Source organism: Corvus kubaryi, unplaced genomic scaffold, assembly GCF_017639235.1.
Source record: "Corvus kubaryi isolate FWS band 111438036 unplaced genomic scaffold, C.kubaryi_AGA036_p1.0 37396, whole genome shotgun sequence".
Classification (NCBI taxonomy): domain Eukaryota; kingdom Metazoa; phylum Chordata; class Aves; order Passeriformes; family Corvidae; genus Corvus; species Corvus kubaryi.
In genome coordinates this window covers 20,507,778-20,526,504 of record NW_024581135.1, presented here as the reverse complement: position 1 = coordinate 20,526,504, position 18,727 = coordinate 20,507,778, and the positions used below count along the sequence as shown (strand labels likewise).

General features: G+C 40.2%; 1 protein-coding gene across 1 annotated transcript in view; it reads right to left on the bottom strand.

Annotated features, from left to right (window-relative positions):
- ITGA6 (integrin subunit alpha 6) overlaps positions 1–17,595 on the bottom strand; it is a 120,030-nt gene extending 102,435 nt beyond the window's left edge. Inside the window, exon 1 of the mRNA XM_042040576.1 lies at positions 17,510–17,595. Within this exon, the coding sequence (XP_041896510.1) occupies positions 17,510–17,580 (71 nt within the window). The 5' untranslated portion in view covers positions 17,581–17,595. The remainder of the gene's footprint in view (positions 1–17,509) is intronic.
- Between the last annotated feature and the right edge of the window lie 1,132 nt (positions 17,596–18,727).

The window sequence follows — 18,727 nt, the reverse complement described above, 5'->3', positions numbered from 1 at the left end:
CCTGCCTTAAAATCCTCCTCTCTCTGCTTAGAAGGTATTTGTGTTTCCAGTTCAACCACACTTGATGAGTAAATAGCAACCAGACAGTGGAAATACATTAAAAATATAAAGTTAACACAAATATGGTAACAGACTTCACAATTAAATGTTCTAGATAGAGGGATTTATACATACAAGATTTATATGTATGTATTTTCAAACAATGTATAGAGAAATACCCATTAATCATGCCAATATTTAACGACAAATTCTGCACCTACTTCTGTGTTTGTTATCCTGACACATCCTGAACCACTCACATGGCTACAACCCTTTAGCATTGCAGAATTACTTGCACCAAACAGCACTAACACAGGAACAATCTTATGCCCAGTTACCACATATTTTGGGGGAAAAGTTGTCAGGATTTCAAGTTCAGCATGACATAGGACAGCTCAACACAGTCTGCCAGTACTGGAAGCTTCTTTCTAGCCCTCATCCATCAAGGTGCAGTTTATATATACTTTAAAAGTAAACACTCTAGAGTTTAAGGCCATTATATAAGCCTGAAAAAAACCACAATCTCAAATTCATGCCTACTACACAGCAGGTGTTTCCATAATATAAAATGTTTTAATATTTCCAGCAAATGTAGCCAAGAATAAATTTCCAGGATTGCACAAGTACGGGTAATTCTCTAGAGCTAATAATAAGCAGAATGAGGACATAGAAAAAATTATTTTGTTATTCAAATGTATAGCGTAACTGAATGCAACTGCTAGACTGCCTCTAACAACCTCAACAACTGCAATAAAACTAAAAGTGCAGTTTTATTAAAAAATCCATATATATGTGAGATGTTGTACCAATGACAGATTTGCATGGTATTGTCTATAGGAATACTATGACCAAGCCACTTTAAAAAGACCGCAGAATGTCTAAATAATTATTTTTAAATTACTAGGTCCAAACTGTCTTCAGAACAGGTACTACTCTTGTACCCCCACTGTAAAAATGACCCAGTTCTCTCACCTCAGAGGAGGAAGGGAATAATCCTAGCCATTACTTCTGTAAAGCCTGGACTGGGGTTACAATAGTTCCATGAAAACATCAGCTCAGTGCTTGGCTACCAGAAAAAACCCTTACAGTTATTAAGAACAGAACAGTGAACAAAAGAAAACAATATTATGCTGCTGAATAAAAACATGATTTTCCAGACCTTGAGTACAGTTCAGACTAGTCCCATTATTTCATCAAGTGAAAGGTTCAGAGGATACAACAAGGAAGAACAGAGGTATGGGTCAACTGGGCAGGTTATGATTCATCAGCCTGGGAAAGCGATGGCCTCAGGAGCAGGTGGCAAAAAAGGGGAAAAGAGTAAGGAGAGGGTAGAAGATGCTCTTTATGGTCTCTTCTGATATTGGAGATATGGTCCAGAAAATGAAGCCATCAGAACCAACATGCACAGCAGTTCCTCAAACAGCTGATCAAACTGTGCCAATCTGAACAAGCCATGCCCTGGAGACATTTAAATAGAGCTGGGGTGCTGTGGAGGAACAAACACATGCTTGGAAGGGAGCCTGCCTCGTGCTGCTAGATAGACAAAGAACATTAAACTCAGGAAATCATCCTAGACTGAAAGCAGTTGGAGAAGGGAAAGCTACTGAGAAGAAGTAAGGTATGGGGAAAAGGCATTGCCTTTTCATTCAACTGTTTGCATATGGGTTACAGGTACTGTTGGCCCCGACAGCTTGAGTTTTCCTAGATCCATGCTCCAAAACCAGCTTGCAGCACAGCAGTAAGCTCTCTACTGATCCTGTTTAACTCAGGTTCAGCCCTGTTGCTTTTGCTGAAGTAGTTAGAAATTGCGATGAACAGAAAACGTTGGCCTAAAACAGTAACCAAGGCCTGTCCTAGCAGTGTTCTCTGTGCCTGCAAAATGATGTGGCCACAGAGGGGAAAAAAACAACCATCTATCCCATTTTGAATAAAGTCCAAATAAATTAACATTTTCCGAGGACCACACTGGGCCAATGTGCTTTCAACTAAAATAGGCTACTCAACCTTCCAAAGACAGTTCACCATTTCAATTTTCAGAGAGTCATAATGATACAACCCACACTCAGACATCCCCTACTAACCAATCTGGCCGTATTTGCCACTTTTCTGTTGCTAAGTTGGAGCAACTCTGCTGTAATCTTGGAAAATGTAAAATAAAGTAGTAAAACAGAGAAGCAGTCCTGGCAACTGTTATTTTGAAGGCACAAGGGGAAAAATGTCCAGAAGGTACTACAGCATTTGAACTTGTAACTGATGAAACTCAAATACTCATGCTGCCCACGGCTGCATCAGCAGATCTGCCCCAACAAATTCCAGCCTAAAACCACCATAGCACCACTCAGCCTCATTCCCCTCTGGTCCAGCTTTATCATTCACTATGAACAAAGGCTTATGTGGAGTGGTTTAGCAAGACAATTCTTTACAGTACAACTCAAATTCATCAAAATTATTTTACTGGTTTACACAAGAAGTTTTGCACTAACTCCATGACCTGTTGCAGAAAGAGTGCAGCTGCTTCATCCTTCCAGCTGTAGATTGTTTATTTTCTATTATAAAATTGCATGGAGGTTTCTTTAAGGCAAAATCATAGAGCCATATTCAGCTTGTCACTACCCTAAAGCCAGTGTCATAACCTATATGCCATAGCCCATTCTATATATATTTGATATACAATCCTCACACTCATGAGGCAAAAATGTTACCAGACACAGCTGGAAGACCCAGAGAAAACATGAGCCAAGAAACCTGTGTCCTAAACTCATAAATTGAAATGACTTAAGCCTTGACAGCCTACAGAGAACCTTTTGGGAAACACAGCTTGTGCCAGGTGCAGTCAGTGCTTGTACGGGAGCAGTTCCAGTTTTCTGTGCCACCATCTGGGCAAGGCCACGTTTCTGCTACACTGTACTCATTACTCACAGTGATGACTATCACGGCAGCTGTGATGTCTGCACAACATCCAGGCCCCACCCCCCCACCCCCCCCCAAAAAAAAGGCTATTATTTCAGAAAGTCTTTAGAATTTTATCAGTTATAAGGGATGTGTATGACTTTCAAAAATGTATCAGCTGTTAACTCAAAACTCTTCTGGCAAGTTACAATGCCTGCTACGCAGCTGACATCTTTGGAACGTAAAATAAAATTTCACGCTGGAACATTTAATATTCAGTGGAAGCAGATTACTGCTGTGTCTTCCAGTAACAATTTCAGCTGATGCAGCATGATAGTCTTCACAGGAAATAAGATCTTGGCTTTGAAATTAGGAGTCAGTTGTGAACATTGCCTTTTGAATGCAGGAGGTTATTTGACTCTTATCAAGACAGATAAGAAAGCTGTTTGTCTATAGAGAAATACAACACAGTAGGAAGTTTGGATTTCAGACTCCACTGCAGGTAAAGTGCAAGTTCACACTGGCTGAGAGAAAAAGAAAAGCTTTTTGTCTTTAAGTTCTCCTAAACACACAAAAAGCATTTCTACTTCCTAAAGCATTTCTAAACCATCAGTACTACTCACTAGCTATAAGAAAAGCACCTGCACTTCCCCTTGCCAGTACCATACTACCTCCTAAGCACACAGAGGATGCTGCAGAACAACTTGTCCATTTGGTCCTGCAATTATAGAAAGAAATGGTCCAGGTCTGCAAAATCCATTTCTGGCAACAGGCTGGTATAAGCTGCTATGTGTTAGGGAAATCAATCCTACGCTCCCTAGCTACTGGAACCAAATACTACTGCTTTTTAATAAGTCAGTACTTCTTTTCCTTGTTTCTCCTCAATTATCAGGTAAGGTTGACAAGCCTCAAATGCTGGTCTAAGGACACTGATACAGCTTGTGTTCAGAACAGCTGGAAGAGGGTATAGAAACAAAGTGTGCTTGTGCTACCATGGTGCAAATGGACACTCAGCAACATGTACCGTGCCCAAAACTTTCAAGTAAGAAAAGACATTTTCATGAGGCTGTTTCAAGGGGTTCAGCTCACAAACACTAGCAATGATCAGAAGAGAATTGGTAACAGCTCAGCAACGCTGTAACAACCAACAGCCCATACTGTCACAGACCTGTAAGGCATCTATCCAGATACAGGGGTGGCACAGATGTCCTGGATGCCTGCAAGTTCTGTACTGTCTCCACCGCCTGTGAATAATGAAAGTGTTCCTGAACTAGCTGCAAAATTTGAAGAGAGAATTCATGCCCTGTGGATGGTATTAACAGTATGCATATGTCACTCCTATCCCTTCTGTTTCAAGTAGGGCAGTAGGCTCCCTAGCAAGGTAAATCACCTCGTGTGGATCCCCCTCCTGCATTTCATTGTATCAGGAGTTACCGGAGGAAGACCATAAAAGTAGCTTAAAACAATTATTCCAGCCGACTCCAATATTCTCCTCAGTTATGTTCTTACATTAATAGAAGTGACATACTACAGAGACATTTTAACTATCAAAAAATGTGGATCTGACTTGCCATCTTAACCCACTCACAGAACACGAACTTTAAATCTGCATCCAGCTCTGGGGTCCCAGCAGCAAGGACGATGTGGGCCTTCTGCGATTCTGCTGGAGCAAGTCCAGACAAGGCCACAAAGATAATGAGAGGGCTGGAGCACCCCTTCTATGAAGACAGGCTGGGAGAGTTGGGGTTGTTCGGCCTGGAGAAGAGAAGGCTCTGACATTCTAGCAGCCTTCCAGTACCTACAACAAAGATACGAAGAGGCCTACAACAAAGGTGAAGAGGGACTTTGGACACGGGCATGTAGTGACAGGACAAAGGGCAATGGCTTTAAACTTAAAAGAAAGCAGGTTTATATTAGATACTAGAAATAAATTCTTTACTGTGAAGGTGGTGAGGCACTGAAATATGTTGCCCAGAGAAGCTGTGGCTGCTCCACCGTAAAAGTATTTAAGGCTGTGGTGGATGGGGCTTTGAGTAACCTGGTCTAGTGAAAGGTGTCCCTGCCCATGGCAAGGGGGGTTGCAATCTCAGGTGACTCTCTTTGCATACTCATTAGGCTATAAAGCTCTAATTATATTATTGGAGCACTTCTCCATAACACTCCCTTATTTAGAGCATTTGTGCATTCAGAATTTATTTTTATCCTCTATACTAAGTATATAGGTGATGCCTCTGTAACTCACTCCATGTAAGCCACTGACTCCAAGTTACAAAACAAAATTTAAATCTGGTATTTTCTAAACATGCACCAGTTTGCATTTAACATAACTTCTTCAGATGCAAATTCCTAACTCTTAAAAAAAAATTAAATTCCATTATATGGAACCAATGCAGGACAGATTTAGAAAAACAATTCCAAATTTATGGACATCAATTTTGACCCTCAGACACAGATCAAACATCAGTTCAAAAGATTAAAATTTGGTCAAGTTAAAAGTATCTGAAAAGTAATCATTTACATGCAAGTGCTAGACAACCTTAACTTTAAGGAATACCATAATCTCTATTAACTATATATGCTACATAGAGTACTCCTCTATTTTGCACACTCTGAAGACTAGTACTGCAGTTCTCATGCTTCATGACCAAAAACAGACACACAAAATCCAAGCACATGACATAATGAACGTCAATTAACATATGCTTGTACAGTACTTGTTGTAAAGAAAAAAGCACCTACAAAATTCTTTTGAGAGCTAAAAAGTTTGCTTGTTCTTAACCAGAAATGTAGGTATGCTTGACTTTACTTTCAAAAAAATAATGTAATTTTAATTTTTATTTATGGTATTTAAGATACTCCATTGTTAAAAATCATGTCCTATAATAATCTGTTTCAAGAAGTATATCTGCAAACAGAAAATTGTGCCTAGTCCACATTTCATAAACGGCAATCTGCATTTTTCCTAAGTGACTTTTGTCACATATTTCATTCTTATAATAATGACATTATGGCAATGTCTAACATAAAGCTGAAGGTAAACACAAATTCTCCTTAGGCCAATGGGGAGAGAGGATAAATCTTTCTTAATCCTCCCAACACACTGAGGCTAATAAAGTGTTACCTAAGATATTTTAAGAGTCAAGTCAGTTTAATCTTAAAGAAACCCTCCAAAATATGGGGTAGTTTTTCCTAAGTTGAACTTTCCTGTTTCATTTCCACTTCATCCTACTATATTCAACCTGAATGTAAAGCTTTAAAAACTCTTACTGATATTTCAACACCTTCCCACTTACAAATCTGTTCTTTGCAGAGTCATTGTGATGCAAGGACAAAGCTACCACTGACACAGCCAGAAGTAACTGGCGTCACAAGGGGAAGAAAAGAACGCCCCGAGGCTCTGTAAAAGCAGCCCAAGAATTCCTATTCATACAAGAAGTTGAACCAATGGCAAAATACTGTTTTTCTGAAATGTTAATTTACATAAATAGTAATACAATTTAGATACGGATTTACAGTCTGAGTAACTGATGGGATGAGCACAGAAAGACAGACTAGGATCATGTGCTTGCACAGTGTACCATGTCCAATGAACATTTCTTTCCCAGAACAGCATCCACTACACCTAGGAAGCTGATTCATCATGCCATATGTGAGTCAAGTTCCCATTACAAAGGCATCACGAATCACTCCTGGGCTCTAGGTCATACTCAAAATGCACACACAGCACAGGAGAAACGTTCTTATGCCATGAGCAAAGGAAGTACTTTCAGCATGCAGTCACTATGATATTTCTATTTTTTTAAAAAGCCAAAAATAAAGGAAAGAGAACCAAGAGAATTTCAAACAAGCTCAGCAATTCTGACTCCTGCATCAAAAAGCTGCTAATAATGTGATTATCTCTCACCAAAAAACAAAAAGAGTCCTCTGCAAGCTGGGTATGTAGCCAGTGAACCTAACTGTGGCGGCTCAGTGACGCCAGTATTTGCTCAAATGAGACCACAGTTCCAGCCAAGCAGTGCTATGGACACTTCTCATTAGTTTCCAAAAGATGTACTAGAACACTTTGTTTCTACTAGATTCATTTAACTACGACAGCACCACTTCCTGGCTACATTAAGGTAAAAGAAACAGGTATTAATATCCTATCAATATACCAATACCATTAAAGTTCAAAACTCAAAGCCTTCTATCAAATACTACCAAATTTTATAATGTCCACATCCATCAAAAGGACTCAACATTTTCATATGTTATATCCTACTGTCATTTGGCTGTCCCATTAAGATATTTTGGCTATGCTAACCAGCAAGAAAGACCAACATTCTGAAGGAAATACTTCCAATTCTCCGAGAGCAGAAGAAACAAATGCAACAAACAACACATTATCTTTAGTAAAACAACAAGCTCTCATTTCATTCCAGGACACACTCCTGCTATCCTAAATTTCTACTGCATTCACCCAGCATAGCAGAGTCTCGTATTGCACTGCTGTCCTAGCCTAAGTGCCTAACTATAGGATGAGATGAGCCCTGATACAGAGGCGAAAGCCAAAGTGCAGAGGCTTGCTACAGGTAGAAACATAAAGGAAAACCACAGCTCTTGCTCACAGTGTTACATAGCAGCAACCCACACCAGCAAATGACATTTTCATCCCTCTAGACTATCTTCCCTTCTAAAACAAGGAAGTCAACTCGGTGCAGGGTATCCCAGTCTCCTCAGTAACTACCCCAAGGTGACCCAGGACTTGGGGGTGCTACCAGAGCAGGTAGGAATCAGCTCTGTTTAGACAGGTGGGACAGCAGACTATTGCTTCCCATGCTGTAGCTGCACCTGGACCCTCACTGCAGGGCAGCAGCACTATGTAATGTAGGGCAATAAGAGTTCATGCAGAAGAGGGGAACTGGCAGGTACAGTAGTACTGCTATTCCCAAACTAGAAAGACTGTTACTTAAGAAGAGAAAGAAGAAGTATGACTCAGAAACTAAATAAAAACCAGAGAAGTTTGACTGTGGCTGAAGTGCAAATCAGAAAAAAAAAACCAAAACAAAACGTTTAAAGAAAGGACTTCTTAAACTTATTTTGCTGCTGAAAAGCTAAGGCTGGCAGAAAAGCTGCAACTACTTTGTGATAGTATTGTTCTCCTCCTTGTAGAATTACTTTTTAAACTACATACTAATGCCAGATAATGTTACACCAAGAGCATTAAGTTTCCTTACAGTGTGCCGGCTCCTCCTTCAAGACATTCTCACTTGGGCTTACCATGCCAGGAGAGAGCAGCAGTTGTCTCCCTCCAGAGTAGAACTGGCCAAAAGACTTTTCCCTTTCCAGAGTGTGAAGGGGCAGCTAGCAGGTGCTAAGAGCCAAATGGATGGGTGGATTATCTAAATTGTTAAGTTGCAAGGTGCAGCTTGTAGTAAGTCAAGGGTTCTGCATCCCAGCTTTCAGAGAGTGGGCACTAGCCCCCAGGTGCCTCAGACAGCTTAGAACAGTTAGAAAACACTGAAACAATTAGTAAGACTTTTCCTTATGAACTTCCCAATAACTGCTTACATTTCTTCAGAACCCTGTCCTTCCCTTCGGAATCAAAACACAGGGCAATGAGACAACCTGTGCTTTAAGACTTCCTCTAAGAATATGACAACCATTTTCTTCTTGGGACCACACAGTAAGTCCAAGTGCAAATTTTTTTTAACCTCAAAAAAAATATTTTTTTTAGGTCTCATTTAATAAGAGTGTTCTTCTGGAACTATTGTTAGGAGTTTAGAGTATCAAAGCTAAGTCAGGCATTCCATTTTTTCAGGAATTAAAGCAAATGTCTCTGTACGTGAAACATTTCTGTAAACATAGACCAAAACATGTGCAAATATCCCAGTTCCCATAAGAGTATGGGCATACCTGAAGGAATACTCTATTTCCATGAGTCTACTGATAAAGGGGCTGTAATGGTTAGGATTGCAGTCCTTTAGGGTTCTTCTCCCTAATGGGTGAAATAATTGTCCCATCATTCTATAACTGTGAAACACAGATAGCAACAGCTGACATTCTTTCATTTGAGAAAATATAAAGCATCACTAATGTAGGATACTATACACAGGACATAGTATTATCCCTAATAATGCTTTTGCTCACCAATAAGTAGCTGGTTTTTGACTGCACTGTGTCAGGTGTCCCTTGAACCTTGTGTAGAGAGAATCTTCCGGAGTGAAGTCAAATCGTTGATATGCTCCAACAGTTACTTATCATAGCTATGCACAGATGGCTAATTTTTTGATGGCATGCAGAACTGAGGGCTGTCTTTCCTCAGTCCCTGCAATTTCTCCCTATAGGAGCAGAAGTAAAATTTGTCTCCCTTCATCCAAAGATGACCAAGGGACATGATAATAGTCTGTATGGGAGAAGCTGTATAGGAAACGTCTGTTTGGTCTCTCATAAATGATTTCACTTACTACTACTAATTCTCATCAGTTGGCAGAATTTTTCATGTAAAGACCAGTTAAATTTCTATGTTTTTAAGCTTCCACAGTATCCTGCAACAACAGTATAAACGCCTTCAAAAACTGATTAGACATGTTCTTGAAAGGTAAGTTGATCGATGGCTAGTAAAACTTAGCAGCTCATGTGGAACATCTCACCCTGGGATGTCTTCCAGCTGCTGATTGATTCAGACAGGAGAACACAGACGGGGTGATCTGTAATTCCCTTACTTTGTCTTTACATGCCTCCTCCAGTCTGCTGCTAGCAATTGCTGGAGACAGCATCTATGTAAGCCCTTTCATCCCATGGCCATTCCCATATTAGTGTTCAGCCTTCCTTTCAGCATGTTTACTTTTCGACATAGAAATTTACAGCTGTTCACGCCTCTATTTATAATTGCTTCTTAAAGGTTTTCTAAATCTCATTATCCTGTATCCAAACAGCATATAAGAGAAACACCCTTTAAGAGCAATTTTAAAAGCCTTCAGTGCCTTTAGCATGAAAAAAAATAACATTAAATTGTTGACTGAGATGGCCAGTATTTCTTTACTAATAGCTGTACCAAGAAACATGGGTATAGTGACTGCATTTAATTATCTGACACTTCTGAAGTAACTCCTTCATCCTGGTAATAAAATAAGGCATGACATCCACTGGCCTTCTTCCCCATCAGCAGCTAAGCACAGCATCTGCACTCTTCAATTACAAAACAACCAAAAACTGCATTGACTGCTTGGGATCATGCATCAGCTGGGAATGATGAACCCAGACTCTAACCCAGGTAAGTGAGACAGAGCTGGCTTCCAGTGGCCTGGGAACACTGTGGCAGCTGGGTCTCAACACAGGACACCAAGCAACAAGTTCACAAGTAGCACCAGGCCACACATCATAAACATGCAACACAAAATGAACTGGGGAAAAAAGGATCCAAAGATGGCATATGCAGGAATAAGTACTTTTAACCTTTGTCAAGCAGGGTCACACTTATGGATAGCAGACAGAGTGAAGAGATATAGAAGACAGAGCTGCCTACAAACATCAGTCTGGCACTTCTCTTAATCCTGAGCTTGCTGAATCATGAAAACTGCCTTAAAAATAAAAAGTGAGGAACAAAAGTTGAGCTTCTCAGGAAAGGAGAATTGTTTGATAGTTCCTCCAGGCTGGTTTCCAAAAGTCTCCTCCTGTCAGGACCCCTAATTCGTCTTTTAGACTCAATTAGATTAAGTGGCTGCAAAAGTCAGCCTGGTAGGCTACTTCTGAATGACCTTAGTTTCCATACCAGAATGGTTTCTAGTTCCTTCATTAAGCTAAAAAAAAATCTCAGTTGTACTGGTGAACATGGCGATACTCCAGCCTCAGTCTGAACCAACAAATGGTCAAGTCTAAGAAAAAGGAAGCATCCACCACATCTAGCTTTTGGAGATTTAAGCGAAGAAAAAGGAAGTGGCTTTTTTCAGACCGTACTAACTATTTGCCTAACTCAGCTGCAAAATGGACAATCATGACCTTAGCCACAAAATCATACCTATATAATGCAGGTTTCTCCCAGCATTCACTGTTCAGTAGGGTGAATCCTGTGCTATCACTACTAAATGTAGCTGTGTTAAATATTATTAACTTTTTAGTTGTTTAAAGAAAAAAATAACACAAAATGCAAAAAGGTGCTTTACATTATCATAAATCAAAGGTCTTTCAGTTATGATTCAGAAAGTCAGTACTGGGAAATACAATTAATGTTAACATTGAAGGTCAGAACAATGTGCTTTAATTTTAAAGCAAGTACAGGTAAACAGCAATTTCTAACATTATCTGTTATATATTATATGAATATGTAACATGAAATGTTACATATCATAGTAAAGGGGTTGGACCAAGTTCACACCATGTAGACAGTTAAAAAGTACTCTTCTTCCTCTTTCCAAACTACTCTCTCCCTTTACTTCCCAAAGTAAACAGACATAAAAGCCAACTCTTAACCAGCTGGTGGTCTATTGCTAATATTCCTATATTAGTTTCCACCTTGAGCTTGTGCAGCAGCTTCATTTCAGTCTCAAACTCTGCTTTGTTACTGGTCAACAATACTGTTCTTTTAATGATTAACTGAATAAATCAGCACCAGAGTCACAGCTGAACATTGTGAAACAAGATCCTATCATAATGGCTATATTTTAAACAATGAGAGTAAACAGTTACTCGCAGCTGTGGTGAACAATGGTTAAGAGATAAAAGTGCATGTAGTGCTTTCCTTTTCAATTAAAAAAGAACAAAACCCAAAACTTGAGAAGCTTTAAACAGCTTTGCTACTTAAAAATCAGTCTTCCAGGGAACAGGTAGCAATACACATTCATTGACATAAGATTCCAGATAAGACAGGCAGCTTTTACAAACAGAATAGATGTACCTGGCTATCTAATATGAAACCTCTGATAAACTATTGCAAAAGCAAAAAACAAAAAAAAAAAAAGGCAATGCAGCTTTGCAAATCTGTTAAGGTAACTGTATTCATCAATAAGCTATTTACTGATGACCTACACTTCCTTGTGTCTGTCCTGTACAATGCAACTACAGTCCCCGATTCCTAGGTGTCAGGACAATGCAATTTTCAAAAAACTTAATTACTCCAAAGGAAGCAGACTTTTCTTGGACATCTTGTCTTTCCTTTACTCATGGTACAGAGCTGGAAGATTAAGTTTGAACTAGAATTCTGTCACTCAGTTTAGCTCCATATACATTCCAGGTAGCTTTCCACAGACGGGCTGGATGCTTAAACTATCTAACAGAAGTTAGCACTTGGCAGCCAGCTCCTGCCTTCACACTCTGCCACAGTCAGGGAGTGCACCACGGTGGGTGCTTCCCAGCTCCTCCCCAGCCTCCTTGGGCTCTAAAACATGCTGCTGAGAGTACACAGCCTGGCAGTGATATTCAGCCTAAGTGAGACAGTTTGGCAGCTAGAGACACTAAATGCTAATTTAATGCCTTTTTCTCTCCTCTTCGTGAATAGCTCCAAGATGCTGCACCTTCTCTCCTTGCCAATTCTTGTATCACTGGAGCAAAAAGGTGGCAGCCTCTCTCTGAACTGAGTATCACTGCTGCATACTCGGCTCTATCATTCAGTGTGCTTCACACACTTTCTGTGATCTGGCAGTAGTCCTGAGTGCAAGCTAATTTACACCTTCAGTATAATGGCTTTTGTGTCTTCTGCAATGCTGGAATATATTACATGCAGCTGAAACAGAAGTCCAGCAAGTCACTGTCTGCCATCACCTTGTAAAAAGAACAAAAAAACAGGGAAGAGAAAGATTGTTCACATTTTTACATAGCTGATTTTGTTTCCAGTCCTGCCTGAGCCCACGACAGTCTCCACTGCAAACTACTTCTCTCCTGCATACCCCTGGAAGCAACCCAGAAAAGGGTACAAATACCAGAGACAGAAGAGATGCAGCATTTCAGTTACAGAAAAATGTTTCTGAGTATTAAAATGTCTTCCCTGTTCAGAAAGTTTGCACTTGCCCTACTAAAAGAAAAATCCGCCTTAGATTCTGTCACTCTGGAGACCCAAAATGCATAGAGAGTGGGATTTAAAGAGCCTAGTGTTGAAATCTTCAAACTAAGCCTTACAGCTCAAACTCATGTTTCCAAGTCACAGGGACAGCAGCGGGGGGGGAAAAAGGCCAATTCTCCCTTTTCCTCCACTTCAAAAATGTTGCAACACATTTCTCAAACCTAAGTCCTATGCCTCAAGCCACACAACTGCCTCATTCTGCTTCTTGAACACACCTTAAGGTTTACATAACTCTGTGTGCCAACTGCACACAGAAATGCATTACTTAAGGGCACCAAACTGTCATTTCACTATTAAGCCACTCTGTTGTATGCACAGTTTACCACAAGTACACGTACACCAGCACATGAAGGGGTCGAAAGCAGACGAAAGAGCAACCAGGACAGCAGGACCACCTCACTCACACACAGTGCTGGCCTCTGCCAGGCTAATGTGACCATGAATCTGAGGTGTTTATGTGCAAGGACAAACTTCACCTCATATAATTTGACTTTAATTTGACTTCCTTTAGGGATTTATTAAAACTTTCTCAATATGCCCAACCATGGGTTCTGGGGAGAGTTTAGACGTGAAAATGCGACTGCAGCCAGAAAATGTGACTGCAGCCAACCTGTGAGAGACTTCAACTGTCCCTGAGTCTTGTGCTCAGGTATACAAGAAGCATGACATGAAGTGGAAATGAGCCATACAAGGCCAGAGAAGCAGACGGGCTAATTGAGGGTGAGCAGCAGTGTGAGAGTAAGCAGCAGTGGTGCTGGGAGGGTTAGTAGCCACTAGAGACAGTCCAAGCTGAGCACCTGGGCTATGTCCTGGGCCCACTTCCCTCTCCCTGCCTCACCCCACCCTGCGCAGGAATGCTCAGCACTAGTTCATTACTGATTCAAATGATAGGGATGACTTTACAGTTGCTTGGGCAGATTTGCCTTTTGTAGCACAAACACAGCACTGAGACATCTGTGGGATCACAGCCAGCTTCAGGATATGGGGGAGTGCCTTTGCACCACTAAAGTGGAAAACTAAAAGGGAAGAGAAACACTGCCTCCAGTGTCTCCATCATTCCAACTCCCCACCCACACAACAGACTAGCTGGGCTCAGTAACTCAAGTTATGGGGTTTTAAGAGCAACAGGCATGCTTCTTCCTGCAAAGGGAACATCCTGCCTGCTCTTGGTTTCCAGGGTCCCACCTTGCTTTACTTGTTCTGTATGGCATAGGCAAGGCATGCTGGCTGCAGTTTTTACATACTGAATTCTACTGAGGACTCTCTATACCACAACAAACTTTTAACAATGTGCACATACAATACCATTCCCAAAGAGTAAACAGATCAGTTCTCTACCGTATTCAGCTCCATCCGCCTCCTCTGTTCCTGAAAAAAACTGGCAGTCCCTGCAACAGAGCAGCCAGTTTCCACAAGAAGTTTGACCCCACTGGGCTAGCTATTCAATTCTGCAAACTCACACAGATCAAACCTAGTGTAGCCAAGGATAAGCACGCACAGTTGCACAGCAACACTGCAGAAAGATGAGCCAAATTCACAGGGCTATGGGTTCCTTACTTAATTAAAGAACTTTAATTTTTTAGTGCCATGTTGTCAGGCACTGATGTACTGCTTAAGTGACAGTGCTCAAATAACAACAACATGAAACTAATAGTTTCTTCAGAATGAACACAGCAAGATACAGTATGTAAATTAAGTTCTCCAACTGACAGTAGTAAGTTACTAATCCAGCTCTTTGAACCCAAAAGGAGAGCTGCCACTTACTAAAATATATCCCCAATACTGGATTCTATTAGAGGTCTACATCTACCAGGACTGTCAGTGACAGCCAGCTCTGGCATCTGTCATATTCCAGGAAGATTTTCAGTCATTTCCTGGTAAAAACACTCTGCCTATTGACTGTGTAGGGAGATACAACATCTTAACAGGAAGCCTAGCTATGCTGTCATGCTCTTTTTTTAATACTGGAAAAGGATATAATTGCCAAATAGAAGAATATTTGGTAGTGAGTGATCTCAAAGAAAACAAGCTTTTTCTATTTTTTTTCTTTTAAATGGTAGTATTTTTGATACCATCCCCCAATTACAATGTGACTCCCTAACTTTTCTATTCTTATTAATGCTTACACTAGTTCTAAGATTCCTTCTAATCAGAGTTCATCACACATGTTGTCAGTTTTGTTTGCTAAGTAGGTTGGCAGTGAGACTAAGTGTCAGGTAGTGACCAGGAAAGATAATCTAATGGTCCCTTTTGGGTTTTATATTTAAAAAATGGAAAATAAAGATATTAAAAGTCCCTGGACTGAACTGGCTGAAATTTAATGACACAACTCTTCCAGCCTACAAGACCTTCAAAAGATTACAGTATTTGGCTCCTTACATCTTTGTTTACAGCACAGACATCCTGGGATTCTCCTCTGTAACCCCATGTGAGTCCAGGTGCTGGTATGTGGGACAAGACAGAGCCTGCCCATGGTTAAGCCTGGAAGGCAAGATTGAGCTTGAATGACTTTGTCTTGGAGTCAGCCCCAACATGCTCCAAGACCCTGTGAGTGTGGCATACACAGCTCCTTGTTTCCATGACTCCGTGCTTCACCCTCTACTCCTGGATAGGCTCTCTGAGCAACACAGGGGCAGTTGGAGGGACAGATGGATGGCACATCCAAACTAGAGACAGATGAGGAGAAAGATGAAGAGGTGCTGCAACACCAATGAGATGTCTGTGCTTCAGTCAGAGCTGGCAAGTAGTTCAAAAACTGTGCTCTGGGAACAATTAGCTTACTAGACCTGTGATTCAGATTGTCAGTGGTGGTGGAGTAGAATAAAAGCAAAGCTAGGAAAAAATCAGGCATTTCCATAGAAGTAGGAAAGGACAACATATTAGCAAATATGTAAAATGATAGCCTTGCGTAATCAGGCAATACAGGTATTTCCAAGTTATTTTCTTTCACAGCCTCAGGAAAGGGACTAGAGTTCCCATGCTGACCCTACTCCACAAATCAGAACAACCCCAAAGACACTGGGGAAGCCATGGTGTTTACAATCTCTATACTGTACTCCCAAATCTACAGCGATGCTCCTGAATGGTCAATGATACCCTGAAATGGCCAAGAATCTGGCCCATAAAAAACAATGGGGAAAGCTGTCATGCACGGCAATCCAAGAAACCACTAAAGACACTACAGTGTAACTCACCCAAATACCAAGAGAAACTGTTTCCTAAAAATTAAACAGGGGAACCTTTCTTAAGAAATACATACATCCAGTATCTCCTGCTCTGCCCCAGAGGACACGCTTCTCCCTGAGATATGTGTAACTTCAAATTAGCCAAGTCTCTAATTAATCTGCTGTGCACAATTTATCAACTCTGGTGTTTTTCAAGGCATAACATTATTAGGAGTTAACAGCAAGGATGTCTGAGTTTCATTACACTTATAACATAGTTCAGCATTGCTGGCCCCAAGTTTTTGTAGTCTCACGTTGCTGCTCCTCACTGTCTTCCAAGAGCTTTGCTCTCCAACAGTCCTGGCTTGACAAATAGCCCCTTCCTCCCCGTCTAACGTATCGAAGTGGAGCTTAGATCATCCATCCTCTACCTGGTTCTGAGGTGCAACTTCCTTCCTGAAAAAAAAGCTCTGCTTAAACAAAAACAATCACACCTTATTCACATAATAAAGGCTGTTTGAGATTAATATACATTTTACAATGTAGACTGTTGCATTCTTGCAACATAAGCCATTTGTCTGAGTCTTCTGTGCTACATCCATATGTGGGATGTTCAGTACAACAGCCTTATTGTAACCACACAATTTTGGACTTGTGTTGGAAAAAAACGAAGAGAGCTTCCAGAATTGCAGAAAGATCAAAGGTTGAAGGCAGGCATTAATGACCTAATAGGCAAAGGTCTAAAAGTCAGCAAACCCCCTAACCCTTGAGCACAGCTCCTAGTTCACTTGCTGTTGTTTTCAGATTACTGCAGCTTCTTTGTTTCTTCTCAGTTCTCATTCCACATTTTCGTAGCAGATTACAGATTCCCTTATTTTCTTAAAGTGTAAAAATTAGGATCTTAGAATTTTATTTCTGCTCACTCATCGCTCTTTGTAGTCATCCAGTGACTTCATCTGAGGTTTCCAAAATAAAATGTGGAACTGGTGTTACAGATGCCAGCTGTGCTTGACTACTAGCAGCACCCCAGTCAGCCTTGAAAGCAAGCTTATTGATTGCTGAGTACTGCTTATCAGTTTCAACAGTTGTTACTGGCCGTCAGTAAGAAAAAAAAAAAAAAAACAACCAACCAAACACAAAAAAACCCACAAAGTCTTAGCAGCTAAACAAAGAAACAAATGCCTTCAAAAGTCTCCTGCACAGTAAAACTGAAGGAGAAACATATAACCAAATATACATACTACCACTATCTAAGTTGTACAGAAATTAGGAATCTATTATTTTCTGCTGCACAACTTTCTCTGTAATACTAACATGTTAGTGTTCCTTGTCTAATATAAAATGTGTTAATGCTCACTGAAAAAAACTGTGAGATGCTTACCTGAAAAGAAAGTTGTCATGGTCTCTAGTTGTTCTCAGGGTAGCACTAGAGTGTTTAAATAATCTGTACATTTCCTTAATGCTCCAGACTATTTTGTAAAACAGACTCATGATTTTCCAGAAGAAAGAAAGTGGTTTGGAGAAATTACTGCCTTAAGTTTTTATAGCTGAAGTCATTAATTATTTTACTGTTGGCTTTAAGTCAAGATACTGTTTTGCCTATGCAGACACATATTGTAATCTCTTTTCATTCCATTGCAATAACTAAAATGCATTTGAAGTAAACATCTATTAATAGGCACAAGAAAAGGGGGAAAACTGCTATATATCTATATAATAGAGAAGAAGCTACTTAATTTTAAATAAGAAACTTTTTTTGAATTAAAATATTTGTTAAAACTGTCACCCTCCAATCTTGATCAAGCACATTTCAGAGGCATAAATCCAAGTAATCTGGAAACTGCTTGAAAGTAACAAGGATAAAACTACTTTATTAGCTCTCAGATAGCTAAGTAAAAACAAGTTTAGAAAATTTCTACTCATCCTGACTGGTACTCAGTCAAAACTGGCAGTAGCTAAATACAGCAAGTATTAGTGAAAGTACTCAGGCTCAACAACTAAAACAATATTACACCAAGGAACATAAGGAAGAAGTTAAACATGCAGCCATCCACTCACACACACAATCTCTTTGATGACCCAGCCAGTACTTAGCACTTCATTTATGATAAGCAGCATATAATCTTGATGCATAATGGCGCAGCCTGTTATTTCTCTAAGTCTACTCCTCTCACAAGTTTTACACAACCATGAAGCAGTGTTGTGGAAAGCATGCTGGCAGCAGTACAAAGAACTCACTGATGTGAAAGGCAAAGCCTTTGTTATAAGCTGGGTGGTCAGACTGCCAAGTAATGCTGTTTGCTACTGGTATGCACTACTAAACACTGTTCCTCTGTGCAAAACCTTTAATGCTAATACTATGTTTGATGGAGCAATATGTAATAATAATAGAGAATATTTTAATGAAGTAATCCATAAACTGATAGGTATGCTCTATGCTAAGAAAGATACGTAATGTGTAATTTCTACTGAAATGTAATTCCCAGTTTACTATATTCAATGCCAGAGATACAAAACAAGTAGAACTTCTAGAACCTATCAAATCAAAACAATTTTAAAATCAGGTGGGGTCCAGATCTCTGCTTGGGAACACACTGGT